The 23,650-nt window shown below is 59.5% G+C and overlaps 2 protein-coding genes across 2 annotated transcripts; both read right to left on the reverse strand.

Annotated features, from left to right (window-relative positions):
- Positions 1-12,019: 12,019 nt before the first annotated feature.
- On the reverse strand, positions 12,020-14,917 carry CRYBB2 (crystallin beta B2). The gene is made up of 5 exons (XM_075041148.1): positions 14,864-14,917; positions 13,958-14,076; positions 12,884-13,016; positions 12,308-12,450; positions 12,020-12,188 (listed from the first exon to the last, which is right to left on the reverse strand). The coding sequence occupies exons 1-5, from the start codon at positions 14,915-14,917 to the stop codon at positions 12,020-12,022; spliced, it is 618 nt and encodes a 205-aa protein (XP_074897249.1).
- Positions 14,918-18,688: 3,771 nt separating this feature from the next.
- Positions 18,689-22,709, reverse strand: CRYBB3 (crystallin beta B3). The gene is made up of 6 exons (XM_075041147.1): positions 22,634-22,709; positions 21,743-21,822; positions 20,184-20,302; positions 19,886-20,018; positions 19,601-19,743; positions 18,689-18,988 (listed from the first exon to the last, which is right to left on the reverse strand). Exons 2-6 carry the CDS (start codon positions 21,815-21,817, stop codon positions 18,823-18,825), a joined length of 636 nt encoding a protein of 211 aa, XP_074897248.1. The 5' UTR covers positions 21,818-21,822; positions 22,634-22,709; the 3' UTR covers positions 18,689-18,822.
- Positions 22,710-23,650: the final 941 nt, after the last annotated feature.

Raw genomic sequence — 23,650 nt, forward strand, 5'->3', positions numbered from 1 at the left:
GCCCTCATCTCCAGGGTGGTTTTGCTGGCTGTTGCAGGAGTATATTAGAAGGACGCAATTAACTCTGGCAGGCAGTGGGAGGGCGCGGGGCTCGCTCCAGACGGTGGCACCCCGGGGCGATGCCGAATGCACCAGGCGCGGTGGGAGCAGATTGGCAGCCGGAGGGTGCGGGGCTCCAGTGCCGCTGCGCTGAAATTCCCCCAGAGTGCCAGCAAGGCTGCCTGCAACGAGCCAGCCAAGCCAGCCTGCTAGAAAAGCTTTCAAATATGCTCCCTGGAAACAATTCTAGTTATGTGGGAAATGCTTTCTAGTTATTTCTCTTCCCTGGCTTTTCATATTCCAAGTCTATTTGCACACAAATTGGCATTTGCTGCCCTGGCTGATCATTCACCCAAATCCAATATTACATGTCTGGTCTCCGAGCTGGCCCTGGGCGCCTGATGTCACCGCAGACGACAGCAGCGTCAGTGGGAAGGTGCATGGTGGCAGAAGCCAAAGTCACAGTCCCCCATGGCCGAGCCACCCCTGAGCCGGCGCATCCCCGGTGCACGGGGAGCACGGCGACAATTCTGCCGCGCTCTGACACCAGAACCTACACGGCACCGAGAGCCGGGCGTCAACATCTCGCCCGGGACTGAGGTGTGGAGCTCCCATGCCAGCAGACGTGCCTGCAGCAGCACTGCAGTCGGGATGTCCCCTTTCCGCCAGCCTGGCGGCTCGGGCTTGCTCTGGGCAGAGCGGAGGCGAGGCGTGCGGCTCAGCATCCCCCCGGCGCACACAGCCCCGGGTGCTGCTGGCTCGGCCTCGCTGCTCATCCACTGACATCTTGCTGGAGGCAGGAGCCTTCTGGCCATCAGGAAGGGATGCCTTCTGCCTGCAGCACCGGTCATCACACCCACAAATAAAGAGGGCTGGAAGGTGGCTCATCTCCGTCAGCTGAGGATGGAGAAAGCAAGGCACAGGGGAAAGCCAGGCTGCCCCAGCCTCCTGCTCCTCACTGCCTGTGTCCCAGCCCTCCTTCCCCTTACCTGGGTGTTGTGTTTAAAATCTACGTGGGAAAAGTCCTCCCTCCGAGGCTGCTCAGGAAATCAGAAGGGAAATCATGCCATTCTGCCTAAGCCAGCCATTACACTGTTCATTTTTCTACTTGGCTGCATCACTCTCTGTATCAGTGGGAGAAAACAACACTCTCTGCAAAACAGAACCAACCTGGTGCTTTCCACGTCCCATGACGGTGCTGTGGTGCCGCAGGCTGCTCCTCTGCCTTGACTGCCCTGCTCCGGGGCACCCCAGGTGCTGCGGATCCGAGCCCTCGCGCAAGCAAACCCCGCCAGAAACACAGGGTGAAGGGGCAGGAATGCATTGCCAGCTTGGGAACAAAATGGCATGGAGTTTATTTGTACTTCCATCACATCAAAGGGGCCCTTGTTTGAATTCTTCTCCCTTTAGCCTGGAGGAGAAGGGGAAAGATTTGTTCCTATTAATAGCCACGCATCCCACAAGATCCAAGCCTTGCGAGAAGCCATGAAGGACTGCAGCATCTGATTCTCTGAATAAATGAGGTAATTTTGGAAGAAGTGTGTGCTCAGCAGCCTTAATTACTGCCTTCTCCAGTTTGGTAGGAGATGACAGCGATCACTTTGTTGTCAGTAGTGCCCAGGTCCCCGAGGAGCTGCACAGTGCTGCTGTGCCAGAGACCCACCAGCACAGGCAAGTGTGCTACCTTCCCCCAAAACTCCCTGATTTTGCAGCAAACATCCCCAGGACTGGCATGGAACGAGGGGAAGGAGCACCCCAGCAAGCTGATGAGCCGGCAAAGCGGGGAGCCCAGCTCACTGCAGGGACACCAAGGGACTGGTGCTGGCGGCAGGGCACGGGGATGCTCGGGAAATCATTCGTACCGGGGAAGGAGCCAGCAGGGAGCAAGACCGTGCAGTGTGGCTCTGGTCCTGCACCCCCCCAGGGACTAACGAGGCAAAGGGCCGGGGACCTTCCTGCTGCAGGGAAGGACCAGGGGCTGTGGGTGGGCTGGCCATTTCGAGGACATCTGCTGCCCATCTGCAGGCACCTGACATCATCCCATAGAAGGATTTTTCTCTTGTCAGCTGTAGGATGGTGCGAAGGGGCATCCCGCTGTTATCAGCTGTGGGTAAAGCCCATGGGTGCACCGTCCATCGGCACTTGCCTTGGATTAGCAGGAGAGCAGGGAGGGATCTGCTTCCCCTCTGCAGCCCATGCCCTGAGAACACACAAAATTATGTCAGCTTTCTCTTAAGCAGATTTTCAGGCTCTAGGTGTCAGGTTTAATCCAGACACCAAAGGTAAGTGTGGCAGCGGGTGCCTCTGGCAGGCAGCGACGGCTGCGTCATTGCCCCACGCATGGATGCTGGAGATCAGGTTGCCCTTTGCATGCCAAGCGCGAGGCCACCACAGCCACCAGCCATGCCGTCCCTGGGATGCTGGTTCCGCTCTCATGCTGGACACCCAAGTCCATGGCCCCCTTGTCAGGAGCGATGCCACAGGAAAGGGCCACGGGGTAAAGCCACGGAGCAAAGCTGTGCTCCTGCTGCACTGTGCACAGCGATGAAGCAGAGGATTTGCAGGATCATAACCCATCCTATCTGCAGTGCCCATATGCCAAACAATTCATCTACCCTCTTGGTGCCCTTGTAAAGCAAATCAGTAAATTATCTTCATTTCACAGCTGACGCAACACGGTTCCAACGAGGCCGCCCTGCCCAGGGGCGCAGGGGAGCCAGCGGCAGGACTATCCATGGATGGGGTCCATGGGCACATCCAGGCAGATAGCTGCAGCATCCTGAAGACAGCCTGCATGGGGAAGAAAGGGACAACTCACAGAGAGATTTGCATGTCAAAAAAGCACAGTGAATAAACTGTCAGTGACCTCAAAAGCGTCTTTCTGCTAAAATGCATTCACATGGATTTAGTATCTTTAGCTCAGCTTGACAGGTGGCATTGGTGAAAAGCACCTCTCCTCCAGGACAATTTAGTTTGTCCTCTAAAAGAAGCAGTCATTACCCTGCACTGCACTAAGAGCAAATCAAACCCAGATGGCATGCAGAAAAGATACTTCTTTCAATTAAACACTAAAAGCAATGAGCTCCTTTCTGCTTGGGTAGGGCAGAGGAAGACCTAATGCCTCTAAACCACACACAGGAAAATGCAAGATATTAATTACTGTTGTGTAGGCGCATGCATCACAAACTCAGCAAATAACACCTTTCACGTTGCTTTTGCTGTGTGAGAGCTACAGCATGGCAGGCATATTGCACAAAACAGGTGTACAGAGTGCTTAAACCAAGCTCTGCAATCGCATAAGCTCACATTTCTCATGCAACTAGGCTGTTATAAGAGAATCGGGGCTAATTCAGGTACCAAAATGCCATTACAGTGGCAAGGGAAAGGCAGTGCGTGGACCTGCTGTGGTTCCCATGCCAGCATCCTTGCAGTGACCACCATCTCTGCGGGAAGAGAGCTGCTGTCCTTCAGATACCAGATTGGTGTCGAAAGGGACTTTAACAGTCAAAGCATCCTACTTCTCCATTCAGCACAGCCTCTTCCTTCGGACCTTGTCTCGGCAGATAATGGACTTTGCCTTCTGACTTAATCTTCTGTAAATCTCTCTCCCTTAATTGCTTATCATCGAAAACCTTGGAGTAAGCTAGGACAGACACTCCCCCTTCATGTGATACAGCCGTCCTCTCCCTCCCTGCCACCATCCTCCTGCCAGCCTGCACCCAGAGCACCCAGCACACCCAGTGCACCCAGCACACCCCTGTACCCGCTCGCCACCACGCATGGCACATGGCAGCCAGAATCTGCCGTGGCACGAGCGGCACCAGCAGAGAGCAGGGGCTGGTTTTCAATCTGCTTCTCTGAAGATGCTTTTCATGAACAAAATGCCAGGAGGGTTTTATAGCTGCGCTTCTCATAACCGATGCTGCTGCATTTGCCATCAGCCATTGCAGCGCTCAGCAGCTCTCGGTGGGAACTGAAATCACAGCTCTCCCTCTCAGTCTCAAAACGAAAGGGCTCTGTTCTCCCCTCCTCGCCATGCCCCAGCTTCTTTCCACCCATAGAAGCGCAGAGGAAGCCGTCAGGAAGGCAGCACATGAACGTGCTGGTGTAAGTCAGAGCTAGCAGGACCCAAACCACCCCTCGTAGCACAAAGGCTGCCGGGGGGTCTAACTCGGGGCACAAGCCCGAATCAAGAGTTTGATGTTAATGGGAGCTGGTGTGTCTCAATTAAAAATGCCTCTTATGGCAGCTGCAAGCAGCGTTTTGTTCTCCTGGCTGTTGAAGGAGCAATCCCGTCCTGCAGAGGGAAGACGTCATGCGATGGGAAGGTTGCTAAGAGAGCGGTTCCCTCCTTATGATGCATGACTACATTGCTCGACTCCCTAAATGGATGTTACATATAAATGACATTTGCCTTAGAGCGTTTGAGCATCCCAAAATAGTGTGCACGTTTATGTGTTATTTGTATGGTTTTCTGAAGAATGTCCCTATTGTCTGCTGCGTTTGCAGTGTCTGATGGCTGGAAATCGCTGCTTGATGCTGTGCAAAACCCTTTCGTGGTGGGTCGGCTGCGGTGCGGGAGGGATGGGGACCCCCGAACCAGCCGAGCTGCACTCGGGGTCCCAGTGGCGGGGGACCCCCATGTGCAGGATGGGGCAGGGGAGCTGACTGCTGCCAGCTGGGAGGGCATGGGATACAATGTCGGTTTCTCTCTTGCTCTGATCACCTTTCTCTCCCTACCTTGAATTTCTTCTTTCCTAATGCTTCGCTCAGTGTTTTTCTACCCTCAAAATGTTACAAGTGGAGGATACAGCCCGAGGGGAAGAGCTTCTCGCCACTGCAGCCCAGAGATGCTCACAGACGTGGCCCTGCTCCTGCACGAGCCTCCCACCGCTGCTGGACCCCTGCCTCTTGCATACAAGGCACTGCTCAATCCCAGGGACCGAATCCTGCTCACGCAGCACCTTCCAGCCCCACCAGTGGGTGCAGAGGCTGCACAGAGGTGGCAGAGGGGACAACCACCATTTCATACCCCCAGGCACCCGGGTAAAGCCAATTCTGATGGGCTGCAGCCTCCCACCATGCAGCCACAGCCACACAGGCAGCGCCGGGGGACCAGGAGGGACCAGCTGCTCACGTGGCCATTTCATCTAAAATTGCTTAAACTCAGCTCAGCGCAGGCTGTCTTTTTAGATGAACTGAACCGTAGAGAGAAAAGGTATGGCACCAGTTCCTGCACATTGCGTAAGATACAAATTAAGAAATTAAAAAGAAAAAAAGGAAAAAAAAGGTTACGTCTGTCCTGAAGAGAGAAATTTGTTTTTCATTTTTTCCCTGATTTCGTAAGAACATCCACAGCAGCTGATCTTTGCAGCACTAACATAATCCGGTGATATATTTTAATCCCATTATGTTGCCATGTGCCTGCTCGTAGTCCGCCTGGACTATGAGGAACAGATGTTTCCTAATTGGCACTTCTGCTGCCCAGGAGTTCACATCACTGCAAACAGTTTCTTTGCCTTTCGTGTTGACATTGAAAGCGAGACCCCGCCACTGGTTTTTACAGCCTTAAATTATATAATGGTGTTGGCTGCTCATATTCCAATTATCCACCTCGAGCTGCTGTTTTCTGTACAAAGGCGGCCACGCTGATGGCAGCTTGGAGTCCGGGGGTACAATGGATGGGTCACGCCACGTTTGCTGGCGATCACTGGGTTTAATTGCCGGCTGCGATGGGACGAGGAAGCAATTGGGGCTGCCCTGGCCGCTCGCCCAGAGGGAAAGACAACATTTTCTTTTTCAGATGTGTTTGGGTAAAGCTGTTCAATGCAAAGCCCCGTCCCGCAGCAGAGTACGGCACAAGGGCAGCTGCAGCCCCCGCGCTGGGGGGGACGGGGGCTGAGCGCTGCAGCTGTGCCCAGGAGCCTCCTCACCCTCGGCTGCAGCCGACTCGTTGTTTCCCGGCACATACATTTGGCTTTTCATATTATTAAAGCGTTTGGGTTTTGTCCTGAGCGTTTCATAATCAAGCGTTGGGAAAAGCACACCGAGCAATTGACTGTAGTGCATGGGGCAGGAGCAGCGTCGCTGCGTCCTTACTGCTGCTATAATCCCCTGATACATTTTAATCCCATTACGTCTCCGTGTGGCTATTTCCAATTCTGGCCTTTGAAGAAGTGATGTTTCTTAATTAGCATTTCAACTGGACAGGAATTTTACTTGCTGCAAGAATCCTAGGAAGCTGTAAAGCTTTCTTTCATTCCTTTTTCTCCCTCTTCTCATTAATGTTAGGAACAAAAACAAGCAAATGGGAGCCTGGCATTCTGGACAAGAGCATCCATCAGCTCCGGTCATCTGCTCCCAGTGCAGCACAGAGCCCCAGGTACCATGAGGTGACCAAGGTGCATTTGTCTTACCAGTTGCTGGACAGGGCCTGGTATTACCTCTGCCTATAAATACAAGAGATCTCCTGTGACCCGCAGGGCCCCCTGTAAGGCAGGAGAAGCCGTACTCGGGGCTGGCACCAGTCCAGCGATGCTAACGGGTCCTGAGCCAGCATCCAGCAGCCATCAGTCCCAGCGTAGTTCCTTTCCACTTCTAATCCTGTGTTTGGCTGCAGCATTCAGAGCCTGAAATGGAAAAATTACTTGAACACCCTCCCACCCCCCTTCATATATGAGTATGAAAAACTGGTCACTATAAACAGAGGTGATTTTAAAAAGGAAGGCCAAGCCAGAGTGTTCTGCTCGCTGCACAGCACGGTGCCAGCACCTGGCGTGCCCCCTGGCCCCTCCGTCCTCCCCCAGCTCCCAGCAGGGACCTGCCTCGCAGCAGGTCCCCTCGCTCGCAGCAGCTGCTTTTTTTCCCCAGATGTTTTCTCTAATCAGAAGAGGAGGAAAACAAGGCGGCAGCAGCCGTTGGGAGCTCAGCATCCAGCCCGGCTGCTCCCCATCGCCCAAGGGACAGGAGGAACCAGGCGTCCCTCGCCGAAGTGGGGAGAGGTTCCTCTCTCGCCTGGGGAGCTAACGCTGGGTTATTTCACTCTCGTCCCAGCTTTCGCATTAATCAGAGTTGAGATTACTTTCCTGCTCCAAATGCCAAAGCTGAGCTTGATAAATCACAAATCTGCCCTGAAAACCACAAGACTTGAATAATATATGCTGGGTTCCTGCTTATTGTTCCTTCCTTTCATAAGCCGTTAGTATTTGTGGCTAGGGTCTGTGCGTGTATGCACAAACATGAGGCTAGAGGCTCAATTTAATTTAAAGAAATAAAAAAAAGTCAAAGCTAAGAATCTCATGTAACCGCATGGCTCCAGAAGCCAGAGGATTAAACATAACAATAACAATAATTTTCAAAGGACAAAAAATCTGTGAAACCCGCAGTAAACCCCTAACAGTTGGCAAGGCGCATGCAATACCCAAAGTATCCAGGCTGCAGATAAGATAGAACTCACACCATTAAAACTACGAATAAACATTTCATGTTTTTCAAGACTATTCCTTTTTAGCCAATGATTTCCCCGACCTTGGCATGTCTCTCAGGGCCTCGGCACCTTGTGCAAGAAAGGGGATTCACCCAGCTGCCGCCACTGGGCTCGGCGGGCATGGCAGGAAGGCGAAGGAAAGTCAGCGTGAGCACGCGGGCGCTTTCACATCTCTTTTCATTGCATTTGCTTCCTCCTCGCCAGCCAGCTCATCCCGCATCGGACACGGTCCCCCCGTGAAGGCACGTTCCAAGGACGGACAATGGCCGATGCTCAAGCTGAAAAACAAAATAGGAAGGAAAAGGCATCTAAATCTCAGATGCAATTTAGCCAAGGGTTTGCATTAGTTTTATTCTGGCATGAATTACTCCGTGGCAAATTGCTGCTGCCCTTTCCCCTGCAGGCAGGACCTGTTCCTGCCTCCAGCCTGCGGCACAGCCCGGGCTCCCGGTGCCTGGTGGGGGGGATTAACCTGCAGAGGGTCCCAGGGCACCCCCACCACCCAATGGCACCAGCAGCTCCTGCCAGCACCGAACGTGCCCCGGCCACCACAGGTGCTGCAGGGCCACCTGAGGGGGCTGAAGCCCAGCGTGGCTGGTGGCAATGGGGTTTGACCCCCCCCCCCCCAACCATCCCCAGTATTTGCTGGGTGAAAAAAAAAAAAAGACTTTGCAGCCTGGAGAACAGCTTTAGCTCTCGCATCTATTGGCATGACAGCAAAACCACCCACCCGCCGGCAGAGCCGTGGGACCGCTGAAATATCACCAGCTACCGCCGGTGGCAGCACCCGCTGTTCCCCCCCCCGCAGCCCCGCCAGCAGCGAGGCTTGGTGGGCAGCGGCAAGGGAGATGGTCCAAGAGCCACAGCTTGGGCTGGCCGGGGGCACCCAGCCGCTGCGGCGGGCGGCCGTGCCAGGGCCGGGGGCAGGCGGTGAGCGGCAGGATAGCGGCATGCCAGATGGCATCTCCGCAGCTCACGTGGGACGGAGGTGATCTTGTGCTTCTGAATAGTTTTTTTTAAAAAAAAAACTAAATAAAAAAATAAAATTTCCCAGAACATTTCTCTCTGGGCCAGAGATGGCGTTTGCTCAGCCATGCCAAGGAGCTGTGCCTTTTGGGTGACCATGTCTCCCGAAACACTCGGTTTGGCAGTGGTGTTTCCAATGGTAGCGAATCCCCCCAAAGCCAAGGGTGCTTCTTGCACAGATTAATCGCCTGCACCCTCAAACGCAGCCCTCACTCCTCGGCTCGGTTTGTTTGGCTTCAAGTGCCGATCAGTGGCTCTTGCTATTTGGCTGTCTGCTGAGCTAAACAGCCTCTGCTCCCCCTCCAGGTCCTACCATTTCTACAGTTTCTCCAAAGGGAGAAGGGAAAAGCTGAGCTGGAAGGAGGAAACATCCCGGAGAGGGACGCTGAGCCGGAGCGAGCAGCCCACGCTGCCTTCTCCAGCCCCACGCTCCTGGGTGCTGGATCCAAACCTCAGGGAAAGCCATAAGCGGCTGAAAAGCAATCACTGTGAGAGGAGCACCAGGAGGGCTCTGCAGCTCACGGCGGTGCCTGCAGCATTGCTCCCCTGAGAGCCAAACCCCGGCTTTCCCTGCTCCCGCAGCCAGGGTGGGTGCCACGGCCAGGGTGGCAGCCAGAGCCCCATCACGTCCTGACCACGCGCCAGCGTCCGAGAACTCCGGCCTCGGCCTTTGGCACAGGGTGACATGAGACCAGAGTCCCCGCTCTGCGCTGGTGGCACTGGGTGACACCACGCAGTAAGTCTCTGCTCGCCTTCCCCGGACCAGACCCGGCTCTTTGCCTCTCCCAGCCGAGACCATCCTCTGGGAAGACTGGGAGATCTGCCCACCCTGCCGGGGCTGCCTGTATTACCAGGGGCAGATGGCTTCGCATTTGTTATCTGTGTCCACTTAAAAATGCAACCAGATGGGGAAGCGGCTCTCCCCAGAGTTCTCCCTGCCCGTAGCAGTTGGGAAGAGCAGTGATGCTGGGAGGCTGACCAGGGAATAACGCTGCTCCCACCTGAGAGGAGAGCTGGGGACCTGCCAGCAGCAAGTCCGCGCTCAGTCCCAGCCAGCAGCTGCCGTGCCCCGTGGCACGGGGAACAACGGAGCCGCGTGGCCGTCCGGCTGCCGTCCTCGCAGCTCGGGGGCAAGGTGGGCAGCGGGGAACGTGGTGCTCTGTCCCGGCACCAATCCAGCCGGTCAAGGATGGCTGCGTGTGGAGGCGGGGGCTGTGCCGGGGATGACACCTGGCAGCACCGTTCGCAGGCCGGGATGTGGCTTCCTTCGGCAAGGGCAGGTTTTGGGGCTGGGGCGACTGATGAGCAACTGTGAGTCAGAGCAGGAGGAGCTGCCACATAACAGGAGCCCTCGCTCAGTCAGGCAAACACGTCTCCCCGCCGTGAGCCCCCTGCAGAAACCGCCCGCTCCACTGCGCTGCCGTGGCCCTGCGGCAAGCGGGGGGCAGCCCACCCACCAGCGCAAAGCCCCCAGCTGGGGGTCAGGTACTGCTCGTGCTGTGGCCGCCGCATTCTTCCCACCTCTGGCTCAGGCCACAAAAACCTCCAGCCAGCAACCAGGAGTGCCCTCCTGGGGAGGGGAGGTGGCCAGGCAGGATCCGGGGGGGGGATCGGGCCACGGCCGAGTCCCCTTGCCTGGGCACCTGGGGCAGCACGGTGGCTTCTGATGCCCCAGGGAGCAGTCTGGGGTGAGAGAGTGGAAAAACCCACCTCAGCAGAACTAAAGCTGCATCGAGGTGACCTGAGGGCACCCACCTGAGTGCACCCACCCACCAGATGAGGAAATTCCCCCACAGGTCCCAGATGAGCCGCCCCCAGGCTCATTCACATTTTCTTTTTCTGCTTTCGTTGCTTTTCCTCTCCCCAGAGCCTCCCTGCTGCTCACAGACGGGCTCCACGGTCCCTGTGGGGGCTGCCCTGGTCCCCAGCTGCGAGGACTGCGGGTCTCTGCTCTCCCCCTCATCACCGATTTTGCACCCACAGAAGATGCCATTTCCCACCGATGATTCACAGGCAGATGCCCAGACGAGGCAGAGCTCGCCCATCAGCAGCACAGCAGGGTGTGTGTCACTGCTTCCTTTAAAACCCCATTTTTCATGAGAAATTTTCAGGTCTGGGATCATTCTGAATTTTCCCCGTTGAGGGAAACGCACAGATTTTTGCAGGGAAGCGGCTCGGTCGAGGCGACGCGGCAACACGCTGCCAAAGCATGACTCGCCGAGGAGCTGACATTTCACAGCAACATTTGGCAAATGATTAATTCAGATTATCGCCCCGTGGAGCTGAGCCGTGCCAAACCGGTGATTTATACCGGCCTCAGTCATCCTAAGCACAGCGGAAAAGGCTCTGAAACGCAGAGGATTCAGGGGGCAAAACACCGTCCACCGGGGCGGTGTGCGTGGAAGCCGACGAAGGCAGGGGCTGCATCCCCATCTCCCTGTGATTCCATGTTTTCCTGGTGCTCGTGCCAAAACACCGCAGGCAAGCAGCTGCAGGCAGGTCCCAGCTCCCCGGGACCTGCGGCAAGAGCCAGCGCGGGGATGGCCGGGGTGTCCCATCGCCTGGCACCCGTGCAGACCCCCGGTCCCCGCAGCTGCCCCTCGCCCACAAAGCTGCGGTGACACACAGCAGCTGCCGTCACCGCGGCCGCATCCTGCTGGTGGCGGGGACCGGGCTGGCCCAGCAGCCTCCACTGCCATCTCCACCACTGCCCCGTGCCCCGGGCCAGGCCGGGTGAGTCTGAGTTTCCTCTGCGGGAGCTGGTGTTCCACAGCTTCCCTTGCTCAACTTACGATGCAAATAATTCAAGCATTCATTAGCATTATTAATGCTAAATTAAAGCATTGTTGCTAATTAAAGCTTACAATGCCTAATAACTAAAGCAGTTATTTGGCTTGGAGGAGTCCTGACTGAGATGGCAAACCCCCCAGCCATCATTGCATCCGCCCTGGCACCACGGTGCTTCAGGGACACTTTTGCCAGCCACAGCGGGATGCGTGGCTGCGGAGGAGACGCTCGCCCTTGCCCGTGCACCCCAGGACAGGGCTGAGCCGCGCAGCCGTGGTAGTCGGGCCAGCCACCCAGGGGTGCTGGCCGTGGAGGAGGTGAGCAGCTCCTGTCCCTCCGGCTGAGCCCCCAGCTCACCTCCCCGTGGGCGGTTTGGTGCCGCTGGCGATGAAGGGGGAGGCGGGCGGCGCTGAGAGCATCGGGGGTGCTGCAATGGGCTCCCCCTCCCCACCCAGAGCATGTGGTCAGGACGGGCATACCGCTGGTGGGGTCCCTCTGCAACCCCCCCACCCCAGGAATGAAGGGGCCAGAGCCAGGACTTTGAAACTCCAAGCTTTATTCAGTTGCTTTGGCAGCGGTGTGCATCACACGGAGGGAGGCGGGAGGCGAGGCCGTGGGGGGACAGCGGTGGCCGGGGGAAAGCTTGCTCTGCTCCCCGCGCCCCGGCACGGGCCGGGGTCTCTAGTTGGTGGGGTGGTAGGCGCCACGCTGGTGCCACTGCATGTCCCGGATGCGCCTAACCGACTGGATCTGGGGGTGCTGAGCGCCGAAATCTGAGCTGTCCTTGTAGTCCCCCTTTTCAAACAGGTACTGGTAGCCCCTGTAGCCAGGGTACTGGTATCCCACCCACCTGCCAAGGCAAGCACGAGGGTCACGCACCGCACCATCGCCCGTACCACGGCACAGCTGAGGCTCCTCAGCCGTGCGATGCCCCGGCATCCCCCGAGTCCCACCGTCCCCGGTACTCACGTGCCGCTCTGCACCCGCACAGATGAGACCTTCTCCTGGTAGCCGTGCGCATGGAAGCTGGGCACATCGTCGTCTATGATTTCGATCTTCTTGCCGGTGAAGCTGGGGTTTTCGTACAGCACGATCTTGTGCTCCTGGCTGTCCTGCAGCGGGGAGAGCAGAAATCGGGCGTCAGCGGCCACCGGCACCCAGGGCTGGGCGGGGGGGGGGGGGGGGCAAAGCCCAGGGCTGTGGGGAAACCGAGGCGAGGGACCGGCACCGCGTGCCACCACTCCCACCGATGCCAGGGGTGCTCTGCATCCCCCCATCCGGCTCAGAGAGCCGGCGCCTGCGTGGGCACTGCCAGACTTACCAGCAGACGTCCTTCGCTCTCGGGGTCACCTACCACTGCCCCCATCCCCGCGCTCCCTCCGACCCCCCCACCGGCTCCCTGGGCCCCGAGGGCTGGGGCGAGGGTGCGCAGGAGGGGGTGCCCCTCCGCCCGCGGGGCTGGGGAGGGCGGGGGAAGGCTGGGGAAGACTTCTGGCTGCAGACCTTGGTCTGGCGGGTGGGTAGTGGCTGTCTGGGTGCTCTCACCACTTTGATGGGTCTCAGGGAAGTGATGCTGTCGCTTCTCCGGCTGTTGGTCCAGGAGTCCCAGCGGGGGTACTCCCCCTTCTCAAACACAAACTGCTCCCCTTTGCAGCTTGCCTGCTCGTAGCCCACCCAGCTGGAAGAGAGCAGGGGACGAGCTTCAGACGGGGCAGCGGCACAGGGACTGGCACTCCAGCACCGACCCCGGCAAACGCTCTCGGGCTGAACCCCCAGCCGTGCCCCCTTAGCAGGGCACAGGCCCCTCTGCTCCCTGTTGGAAAATGGAAACGAGCACCACGGTGCCTGGTGAGGTGCCGGCAGCAGTGCCAGGGTGGGAGCGGGCAGCGCTGCCTGCGGAGCGATGCCTCCGTCCCACGCGCAGGGCCCGGCACAGCCAGTCCCAGCTCTCTGCTGGCAATGGCACCGCAGGACTTGCCGGCGTGGATGCTTCAACGTGGTGGCCACCCATCCTTGGTCCCTGGGAACCCGCAGAAGGACGGGATCACCCACGCAGCCCCCGTGGGGCTGTGCTCCTGCCAGGGCGCTCCACAGCCGCCCCGTTGTTTCTGGGTGCAGCGCCCTGCCAGCCGTGGGGTGCAGGCAGGGAACCCACCCCGGCGCTTCCCCAGGCACTTTTCAGGGGGTCCCCATTGCCCAGAGCCCCCAGCCTGGGGAGCAGAGCCCCTCTCCGAGAGCGCGCACAGGGCTCGGCAGGCGGATGGGGAGAGGAGGTGCCGCCGGCAGCGCCGCGCACTGCAGAGGGGCTGCCGTCCCTGCCTGTCCCTGCTCCCAAAAGGAAGGAAACCAAACCGGGGGGGACGTTGCGATCTGTGCTAGCTCCCCTCTCACCGAGCAGGGTTGGGGGATACCAGCCCGCCCAGGGGACCCAGTCACCCCCTGTTTGCCCACTGGCACTGAGCACCCACTGGGGCGAGGTGGGGAAGCAGCACGGCAGCATTGGCCACATGAAATCCAGGGTGCAGCGCACGTGCCGGCAATGGGGGGATCCCCTCCACATCGCAGCCCCTGCCTCCCTCCCACGCACCACCGTGACCTCCCAGCCCCCCCGGCACATACGGTCCGGAGTGCACGAGGATGGAGCCCACTTTGTCCACGCCGGCTTCCTTCAGGTTGGGGCAGGCACCGCTGAGCTCATGGCAGCGACCCTGGAAGTTCTCCTGCTCAAAGATGGCAATCTGAAAGAGAGCTGGGGCCTCAGAATGGGGCACGCCACCCCCGGCACCACGACGTGGGGGGCACACGCTGTCCCCAACCACTGGCTCAGCCCAGCCCCACACCTGCTGCAGCCCAGACCTCGCGCTGCCCCCCAAAACCTGCATATCAGTGGCTTTTAACCAGCTGCAAGCACGAACCAACATTTCCATCCCTCCGAGCACACAGCTCTCGCTCCTGGATGCCTGCGAGTCCCTGCCAGCGTCGGCCCAGCGCCCTGGTGCTGCTCGCAGAGGGATGCCTGCGCTCACACCAGGCTTCAAACCGCTGAGCTACCCAGGCTCTGCCTCGAGCATCGCGGCTGCCGGCGGGACACAGCGAGCAGGGCACCCAGCACACACGGGGGAGGCACCGGGGCAGCCCGGGGGGCCGAGAGCCGCCAGCTCAGCACAGATTTCATGGGTCAGTGGGGCGGCGGGGGCAGATCTGCTGTGTCTGCAGAGGTGGCGGGAGATTAGGAGTTGATCCGTTCCCACCCGCTTCTGCCTGTACTGGGGCCGTGGGACGCCAGCAAAATCCTATGCGTCTCCCACCCTCCTCCCCGTCCCCTCGTCCCTCTGCGAACGGCTCGGCACCGCAGCCGGCGACGGTCAGCACCAGCCGGTAACGCTGCATGGTGCTGGTGAGGGGCTGCATGGTGGCAGCTCAGCTGCTCCTAGCCTGGCTGGAGTCCCGGGGGGATAATTTGGGTGCTCGGCGAGGCTGAGGGTGCACGGGCCCTGCCGCAGAGCAGAGAAGCCACACACTGACCTTGGAGCTGGCTTGCTGCTGCTTGGAGGCTGGCATTTGGTGCTCGGAAGCCATTATAAGCTGGGTTGTCCGCTGCCTTGGGAGGAAAACTCAGAAGGTTAAAAGCTGCAATTGAGGATGCGCTCGGGACTGTGCTCACAGCCCCGTGTCCGTGCCCCACGTCTGTGCTCCACAGCCTGCCCGGCGCTCGGCCGCTGGCTGCTGCTTGCTGCCGAGTTGCCCAGAAAGGGGAAAGGGGTGCCGGGGCTGGGTTCTCTAGGCCCAGTCCCTGCTCCGGGCTGCTCAGCACCACAAACCTCCCCAGGCTCATGGAGGAGCCCAGGCGATAGTCCTAGGGCAGCATCACCCATGGTGGAACCTGCAAAGGGTCTCCAGCCGGGAGCGAGGGGACCCATGAGCCCAGGCCATCTCCCGGGGGAGCCCAGCTCCTGCAGCCAAGGCTTTTCCTACTGTCCCTGCCCAGCAAGTGACAGCTGAGGAGTCCCTGTCCCGCAAGTGCCTGAATGGGGTGATGGGGAGAAGCACCGGGGCTCCCCACCGCCAGCCCCGGCCATGCACAGGCATCTGCATGTACTTGTGCAGGGTCGCCGGTGCCAAGCCCTCCCGGGTCCGCCTGGCACAGCCACCCCTACGAAGGACCCTCGTTCTCAAGCCCAGTGGGACCCCCAGTATCTGAGCAGGCTCCAAAGCAGGTGAAAAACGGCTCATTCCCAATAAAACAAAAACCGAGCCACAGCCAGACGGCAATAATCCTGAGCTGGCCACCTGGTTTGGGCTGCAGGGACAGGACCGTCCCTGCAGCTCGCCCCCGGCCAGCATGCCCGCATCCCACTGCCACCTCCGCACCTCTGCCCGGCGTTGCGGAAGGGAGCTCCGGCACCGGGGGTCGGGAGGAGGCAATGACAAAAAAGAGCACAATAAATAGAGAAGTCTTACCAGTTATACCAGTACCCGCTTGAGCCAGTGAAGGGCTGGGGCCGAGAGGTGGAATTTATACCGAGCCGCAGAAGAACGGTGCCAAAACTATTTACAAAATAGTTAAAGCATGATTCAAAGCGAGAATGCTGGATTAAAACCCAATGAAAACCAAGGTCAGCTGATCAGCCGCAGCCTTTGTCTCCCCAAACACCAAGTCGGAGAGTTATTTCATTAGCTTTCACATTCGAGTCACCCGCTTTGTTGGGTTTGTTGGCAAGGAGATTTGGAGTTTGCATGCATCAGCCGAATGCATGCCAAGACCCAGACCGGCCCTTGCAAACAAAGCGCCCGCCAGCCCTGCTTCAGGAGTTTTGGAGCCAGAGACTTTATCCCTCCAACAAACCAGCGAGCCGCCCCGCCGCTGGAACTGCTGAAAACTGCTGAAGTTGGCTCTTTCCATGCGCGATAAAACGAGCCTTCAAATAACTGGTAAACGTCTGGCTTTGCCTGTCTGCGTCCCCAGCAAGGGAGCGCCCGCACCCCGCTGCCGGTGCCAGTGTCGATGCCGGTGCTGCCGCAGAGGGACCCTGCGAGGCTCCCGGGCCTGGGGACGCCACGGGACCCCCTTCCCGCTGCCCGACCCGGCGCTTCGGGGATGGCCAGGGGCAGGATCTGGTCCTGGTGGCACGATGCAGTGGGTCAGCACCGGGCAGCATCCTCAGCCTGAGCATGGGGGCACCTGGGTGCCAGGTGTTGGGCTCCTTCTCCATTATCCCCCCACCCGTCTGAGGTCCCCGAGAAGCGTCCCAGCCCCACAGGGCAGCAGGAACAGCAGCACGGAGGTCCCTCCATCACACCAGGACAAAGCTGAGGTCAGCAGCGGGAGCTCGCATCCTGGGACGTGTCCCCATACCCGGCCTGTGCCCGGCGTGGGCAGCACCCGCCCAGGGACGAGCTGGGGGTTAAGGACAGCAGCAAAACCCCTTTGGGGCATCTTGCTGCCGGCTGACCTGGGAGGACACGTCAGGACCGTGGGCTGATTTTAGCTGCAGCAAAGTGAGTTTTGCAGTGGGGTGGGATGACAAAAAAAGCTATCAGACTCCCTGGGTGCTGTGCAGCACCCACAGCCCCCTCTCCGGCCCTGCAGAAGTGAGATCCCCCTTGCCACCCCAGCAAGTTTCACACAGCACTAACGTGGCCCAGACCAGCTCTCTCCTGCATGCAACATTTTATGGGGGTCCCGCAGCAGATGTGCCACCAGCCATGTCCGTGCCAGCATGCTACAGCCCCCCCAGCAGCACCTGTGGCCACCCCCGCAGCCCCAGCACGGCCGCACGCAGGGTCACCTCTGCCGTATTGCGACTTGAGCCTCCCCTGGCAGTGACACGGAGAGGGGTCGGTCCCCACGGTCTGCAGGTGCCCCGGCTGTGGGCGATGGGGCCTCATGGGGCTGCGGGGGCCACAGGCGACCATGTGGCTCTGCAAGAATTCACGCCATGCCACGGACGGGTTTTGGCAGGTCGGGTTTGCGAGCAAGTGCCTACAAGGCTCCCGGTCTCGCCACCATCCTTCATTCCCTGTGCCTCCAGCTGCAGCACCGCAGAGGGATCCAGCCACCGCCCTCCCCATCTCCCTGGGCTAATTCACAGGGGTGCCTGGGCCAGGACCCCCATGGACCTGCCCCAGGTCCCAGCGCAGGGCACGTGCATCCCCGCGGCTTCCATCCGGCACATCCCGGCCCCTCTCGCACCCCAGCGAGTGGCAGACACGGTGCTCGGCGTGGCTTCTGCCAGGCTTAGCTCTGCCGGGGCGGTTTTCGCTCATCTCAGCCACAGGCAGCGACGATGCCGTGGGCAGCCACAGGCAGCCGCGGCCACCCCGGAGCCCGGCAGCCCCGTGGACTGTGCTGGAAGCAGCTTTTGCTGCTCAGGGCCACGCAATCTCCTTTAATAGCTGCAAACCCAGGCCCAGAAAGAAAAGCTCTGGAGCGGCTGTTTGGTGCCCGTCTCGTAGTGCTCGGGCAGCCTTGAGCGCATCTCCTAGCTCTGCCACCAGCCTCGGGTGGTCCCCAAACGCAGCCGCTGTGCCCCCGCGGCCGGGCTCTGCCTGCACAGCTGAGGTTGCTCAATGCTGGGATGCCCAGCTCCCCACCGGCACCCTCAGTGTACGTGGCCCAGAGGACCCTCGAACCGCTGCCTTTGCGACCGGAACGGCTGCCCCACGTGTCAGAGATCATCCCCAGGGAGCAACAGCCCTGGGTGCTGGTGGGAAGTTTGCTCGGGGCTGGGTTGGGGGCCCTGCAGGGTGCTGGGGCCGGGCACAGCCCTCACCCTGCGAGGTGAGACCCCCTTTGGGGTGCACAAGGCCTGGCACCACCCAGGGACGACGGTTTTCCCCATCCCCACTGCTCCTGGGGCCACCCCGGCCCCACGGGCCCTGAGGCTCCCCATGTCCCCCAGGACCCCCTAGCCAACCCCCCCCCCCTCCCATTTGGGCTGGATGCCGTCCCGCAGCAGGGCGGGCAGGGCTTAGGAAAGTAGGGAAGGAGCCACAAGCAGAGCTCCCCGGGCCCAGGGACATGCTTTGAGAAGGGACACAGTCAGGGGAAAAACCCTTGGCAAATGTCCTGAGACCACCCCCCCCAGGGCTGAGCTGTCCCTGGGCTCGCCTCCACATACTGGCCATGTCAGCACCATGTCACGGTACCACGGGGAGTTATTTTTTGAAAGCTGCAACCTTTACATAACACTGCAAATACTCGCTCTTTCCCCATTTCTGCTCAGCACAGGAGATGCTGGGGTCACTGCCATGGCACCCATCCACGTCCCACCACCCCCAGACCACAGCTCCACTCACTGCAACCCCCACACAAGCACGACCCCAGCCCAGGACCGGGCAGGCCCCCAGCAGCCTCCAGCTCAGAGCTTTATTAAGGTTTTTGCACAAAAAAACACCAACGTCACGGCATCAGCCGGCGGCATCACGTCAGCCGGTCCCCAGCACGGGTGGCAGCGGGGGCAGCGGGGGGGCCGGGGCATCCCTCAGCTGTTCTCGAAGCAGCCCCGCTGGTGCCACTGCTGGTCCCGCACACGGCGCACGGACTGGATGAGGGGCTGGTTGGCGTCCCACTCGTTCCAGTGGCGGTACTCGCCTTTCTCGAAGACGTGCTGGCGGCCCCGGTACCCCGGGTACTCGTAGCCCACCCACCTGCAGGGGACGGAGGCAGCGCTCAGCAGCGCCCCGGGGTCAGCTCCAGCTGCCCGGCTGCAGCCCCCCACCCCCAGTAGGCACGTCTCCCCTTGCCCAGAGCGGGAGGGCAGCATCCCCGTACCACCCCAGAGGCTGTGCCGGTGCCTCTGCCCACCGCAGCCACGCGATGCTCTGCAGAGCTGCCCGGGGCCGCTGCTCCATCATCAGCACCAAGTGCCCCTGCAGTGAGGCTGCAGCTGCAGAGCCCGGGTGGGAAATGCCGTCGTGCCAGGAGGGGTCGGAGAGCCCAGGGCACAGAAGGGGCCATGGCTCCACCGCTCCTGCAGCGGTGCCCAGCAGAGCCCTGGGTCAGGGCGAGGAGCTGTCACACAGCCCGAGCGACACCGCCTCGGTCCCCTTCACTCCCTGCAGGACAGGGAAGGGGTGGCCGTGGGGAGGGAGCAAGGGACATGATGGGCACGAGCAGCATCGTGGACACAGCTGCCCTGTCCCTGCTGCAGGGGCTGTGCCAGGCGTCTCTGCCACCACCCCGGGGGGGACCAACCACGGTGCCACGGGATGGGACCTCGTTGGGATGTCCCCGCATGTCCCCGGTGCCACCGTCCTTACGTTCCATTCAGGGCCCTGACGCTGGCCACGCGGTCCTGGAAGCCGTGGGCCCAGAGGCTGGGGACGTCATCATCCACGATCTCCATCTTCCGCCCGGTGTAGCCCGCGTTCTCAAAGAGGTGGATCTTGTGGTCAGGGCTGTCCTGGGGGAAAGCACGGGTCAGGGGCTGCCCTGCCCTGCATGCCCCCTGCCCCCCGAGACCCTCCCAGCCTGGCAGTCCCCATCGCTGTGGCCGTGCTGCTTGTCCCTGGAGGCAGAGACACCCCAACACAGCTGCTACTCACGATCTGGAGGGGACGGATGGACATCAGGCTGTCGCTGTTGTGGCTGTTGGACCAGGAGTCCCAGCGTGGGTAGTCGCCCTTCTCCAGCACAAACTGCTCGCCGGCGAAGGCTTGCCGCTCGAAGCCCAGCCACCTACGGGACCGGAGGGTCGGGGACGGCACAGCCACCCGCGCACGGGGGGAGCGCCCCAGCACGAGGCAGTGCTGCTGCTGCCCGTGAGCGGGAGGTGGGGGACGCTTTCCCTGCCCCCTACCCCCTCACCCCAGGGCTCGTCCATCCTCCGCACCCTGGACTTACGGGCCAGACTCCACCTGGATGGAGCCCACCTTCTCCAGCTCTTTCTCGGTGATGTTAGGGAGCTCCTCCGTCAGCTCACACTTCTTCCCCTGGAAATTCTCCAGCTCGTAGATCGTGATCTAAAGTGGGGAGAGATGCCGTCGGCGGCTGCTGCTGCTGCAGCCACATTGCGGGGGAAGCGCCCTGCACTTGGTGCAGGACCCCCCCTTGGCAAATGCAAGCAGCAGCAGAGCAAAGTGCTCCAGCCGCGTCCTCTCCGTTCCCGCTGCCCCGACGTCGCTCCTCTCCTGCGGCACGGCTGGATCCTGCCACATGCCTCTACCCCAACAGACAGCTCCCAGGCTTTGCTCCACAGCCAAAGACATTTGCTCAGTAAAACATGGGCTGGTATTTCATCCATGACAGGCTGAAAACACAGCAGTGAAAACGCAGAGGGTTCGTGCTAAGAGACGTCCGGGGCAGCGGGCTGTGGACTCCCGACCTCAGCCTCGTTACGGCCCGTCCTTTCCTTCTCACTGCTCCCTCCAGATCCATTCATTCCCCTGGCTTCACCTCATTCATTCACCTCATTCACCTCATGGAACAGGCTCATTTTTCGGTGTTTTCCTCTAAGCCCTGCCAGGTGCAGAGACTACACCACCTCCCCAGGACCCCCTGCTCTCAGCAGAGCTTCGAGGTCGAGCTGCAGGACAAGTTCGAGCCAGTACCAGTGGCCGGAGCACGGCAGGGAGCAGGGCCCAGGGTGCCTGGCACAACTTGGGGACCAGGAGGGTCAGCACGGCAGCCAGGCTGCACACACGTGTGGCCAGGCACCCCCCAGCCCCTGCCCTAAAGGGGTCCCAGCTGAAACCCCTGCGCCCGGGACAAGGACAGAGCCTCCTACAGACACCACGTGATGGGGGGGGTGTCAAGGGATGGAGGTGACACCCTTGGTCCTCAGGAACTTCTTTCCATCCCAAAGCAATAAGCAGCCCAAGCTCCCAGCACCTCTTTATACCCCATTTGCAGGATCTGCTCCCACCTCCAGCCTTCCCTGGCCAGGAGCCAGCTTCCCAAGCTGCAGGATGAGCTGCAGCCATTGCAACACCCACAGCTGATTTACCTCTAACCAACCTACGAGCATAAGAATTACAACCTAAAAAAAACACCCAGGGAGTTTCACTGCTCAAACCAACAGGCGATCCCCACCGTGATGGGATACTTTCATCTCCTGAATTAAAATGCTGCGCAGCTGCACACCAGACCGGCAGGCAAATGTACTTGGCAGCCACAAACGCGGCGAGCAGCGTCTCCTCCTGCCAGGCAGCAGCAAATCCCCTGGACGAAGCCTCCCTCCCCGGCCCGCAGCCCTGCACGGCTCAGCTCGGTGGGCGAGGAGCAGATTTATCAGAGCAGCGACACTAAAGTGCCGCTGCATTAGGAGAGCCGGAGGCCGTCTGCTTCCCCAGTGCGACCTGCAGCACTTTGACACCGGTACCAGCCTTGCACGCTGCAACGCACAGTGACCTACAGCATTGCATCACCCAAAGTCCATCTGTAACCAGTTGCCCCCAGTATACCTTGTAATTGCCACCTCGCTCGCCAGCGCCCTCCCCAGTCGCCATCTGCTCGGGGGGACTTTGCTGCTCAGTCATTGTGCCTGGAAAACCCAAATTGTAAGAGGTTATAACAGCATCACTCTTATGTGAGGTATCAGCCTTTAAATTATGAAGTGCTTAATAAAATAGAAAAGATGAAGCTGGTATGGGAACAGGAAGCGAAAGTTAACACAGTTCCACCCGAACGCAGCAGCTGTAAATCCCCAGGGATGTCCAGGCTACAAGGGAGCACTCCGTTATCCATCATCCTCTCCCTCCTGCACGTGGGCCCTGCATCCTCACCCGGGCGTCACCGTGGGGCCAGAGAGCCCATGACAGAACCAAGCCATCTTCCAAGTGACACAGGATCCCTCTCTGACCCTGGCCAGTTCCCCCAGTTGCTCATTAAACTCGTGTCTAAAAGTCTGTCCTTTTTTTCCCACAGGAATGTGCCAGGTTTCAGCTTCCAGCTGCTGACATCTTTCCCCACTAATGTAAATCTGGCAGCTCCCCCTTTCTCCCACAGCCCAGCGTCCCAGGGGGGCATCAGACCCCCAGGCAGTTGGCTGGTAGGACAGCAGCAAGACCCCCCTCCTCACTCTCCAGGAACATCTCACAAATTTCCTACTCGAATAGGAAACCCTGGCCGAACACGCCTCCCCCGCCTGCTCTCGCCATGCTAACGCAAGGGGTTGTCGAGAGGTTAATAGGAAACAAATAAAAGAAACCGAGTTTGACCGGCTTCCTTAATCAAAACCCTGCAGCATCACTTCTCGCCAAGCATTAGCAAAACATTCGCTATAGCGAGACCTCGACTCAGACATGCTAATTCTTTTTTAAAGCCCCTTCTAGTCCAAGCAGTGCCGCCGCTACCTCTCCCGGCGTGGTTCCGCTCTGCCGGCCGGCGCAGGCGGCCCTGCTATTTATGGGTTGCTTCTGAACAGAACAGCACATTATTTGGACGCTGATACAGCAGCTGCGTCTACTGAATTCCATCCATGAGATTTCATCTCAATAGCGCGGGCTCGCAGCGTGCTATGGAAACGTTATTCAGATTTCTCCCGGCCGTCCCTTAAAAATGTGCCACTCGATTTACAGAAGATTAACGTCGAAATTCACATCAGCACGTTCACGCTGCTTCTTGCCAGCTTCTCTGGAAAACTCTCCCATCAGCAGTTAACAGGAGGGTTTAGCCTAGAAACCAAGCCCAGCGCAAAGCAAAAAAAACCCATGCAAAATATTTACAGCTTGTTTGGGCTGGAACGCAAGATGAGACGCGGGGTCGGTGTCAGCTCCTGGGAGCTCTGCTGGAAGCACGGCAGGGAAGCTGGGGACAGCTGGTACCAGAGAGCAGGGCTGGCACTCAAGATTTGGGTTCTTCCTTCAGCTTTAACCTTCCTGGTGGGGTCATTTGCATCCAGCCCCTTTTCCTTCTTTGCACCCTAGTCCATCCGCCCACCCTGCACGTTTGCTGGGAGCACGCCTGCATGCACACTGCCCCGGGGCATGTAACAGGGTCTTTTGGGAGCCGAGTGCCTCGTACAGGGGTTCATCCATCTTTGCAGGTAAAGCAGGATCTAACGGGGGGAAAGCGCAGCCTTTCCACCCCAGATGCCAAGCTGAGAGTGTTTTACTTTGCTGGCAGTGGGCCCAATTCCCTCTTCTTCAGGGAACACTAAGCTGCGTTCAACTGCACACATCTCCATTTACTGCTGCTCTTGCAGGGTTTTCTACCTGCTCTGAGCATGTCTGCCATGGTTTAACCCCAGCCAGAAATCGAGCACCATGCAGCCGCTCGCTCACTCCCCCCCCACCCAGTGGGAGAGAATTGGAAGGAAAAAGATAAAACTCATGGGTTGAGACAAGAACGGGCCAACAGAACAGAAAGGA

The sequence above is a fragment of the Buteo buteo genome, chromosome 11 (genome assembly GCF_964188355.1).
Source record: "Buteo buteo chromosome 11, bButBut1.hap1.1, whole genome shotgun sequence".
NCBI classification, from domain to species: Eukaryota; Metazoa; Chordata; class Aves; order Accipitriformes; family Accipitridae; genus Buteo; species Buteo buteo.

Excerpts from the sequence above, each read along its gene's own strand:
- CRYBB3 (XM_075041147.1), bottom strand. The coding sequence starts at position 21,817 with ATGACTGAGCAGCAAAGTCCCCCCGAGCAGATGGCGACTGGGGAGGGC. Across the intron at positions 20,303-21,742 it reads AGCGAGGTGGCAATTACAAG|ATCACGATCTACGAGCTGGA; the intron begins GTATACTGGGGG and ends TCCCCACTTTAG. Across the intron at positions 19,744-19,885 it reads CCATCCGTCCCCTCCAGATC|GACAGCCCTGACCACAAGAT; the intron begins GTGAGTAGCAGC and ends GCTTTCCCCCAG.
- CRYBB2 (XM_075041148.1), bottom strand. The coding sequence starts at position 14,917 with ATGGCTTCCGAGCACCAAATGCCAGCCTCCAAGCAGCAGCAAGCCAGC. Across the intron at positions 13,017-13,957 it reads ATCCTCGTGCACTCCGGACC|CTGGGTGGGCTACGAGCAGG; the intron begins GTATGTGCCGGG and ends GCTCTCTTCCAG. Across the intron at positions 12,189-12,307 it reads GTGCGGGTGCAGAGCGGCAC|GTGGGTGGGATACCAGTACC; the intron begins GTGAGTACCGGG and ends TTGCCTTGGCAG.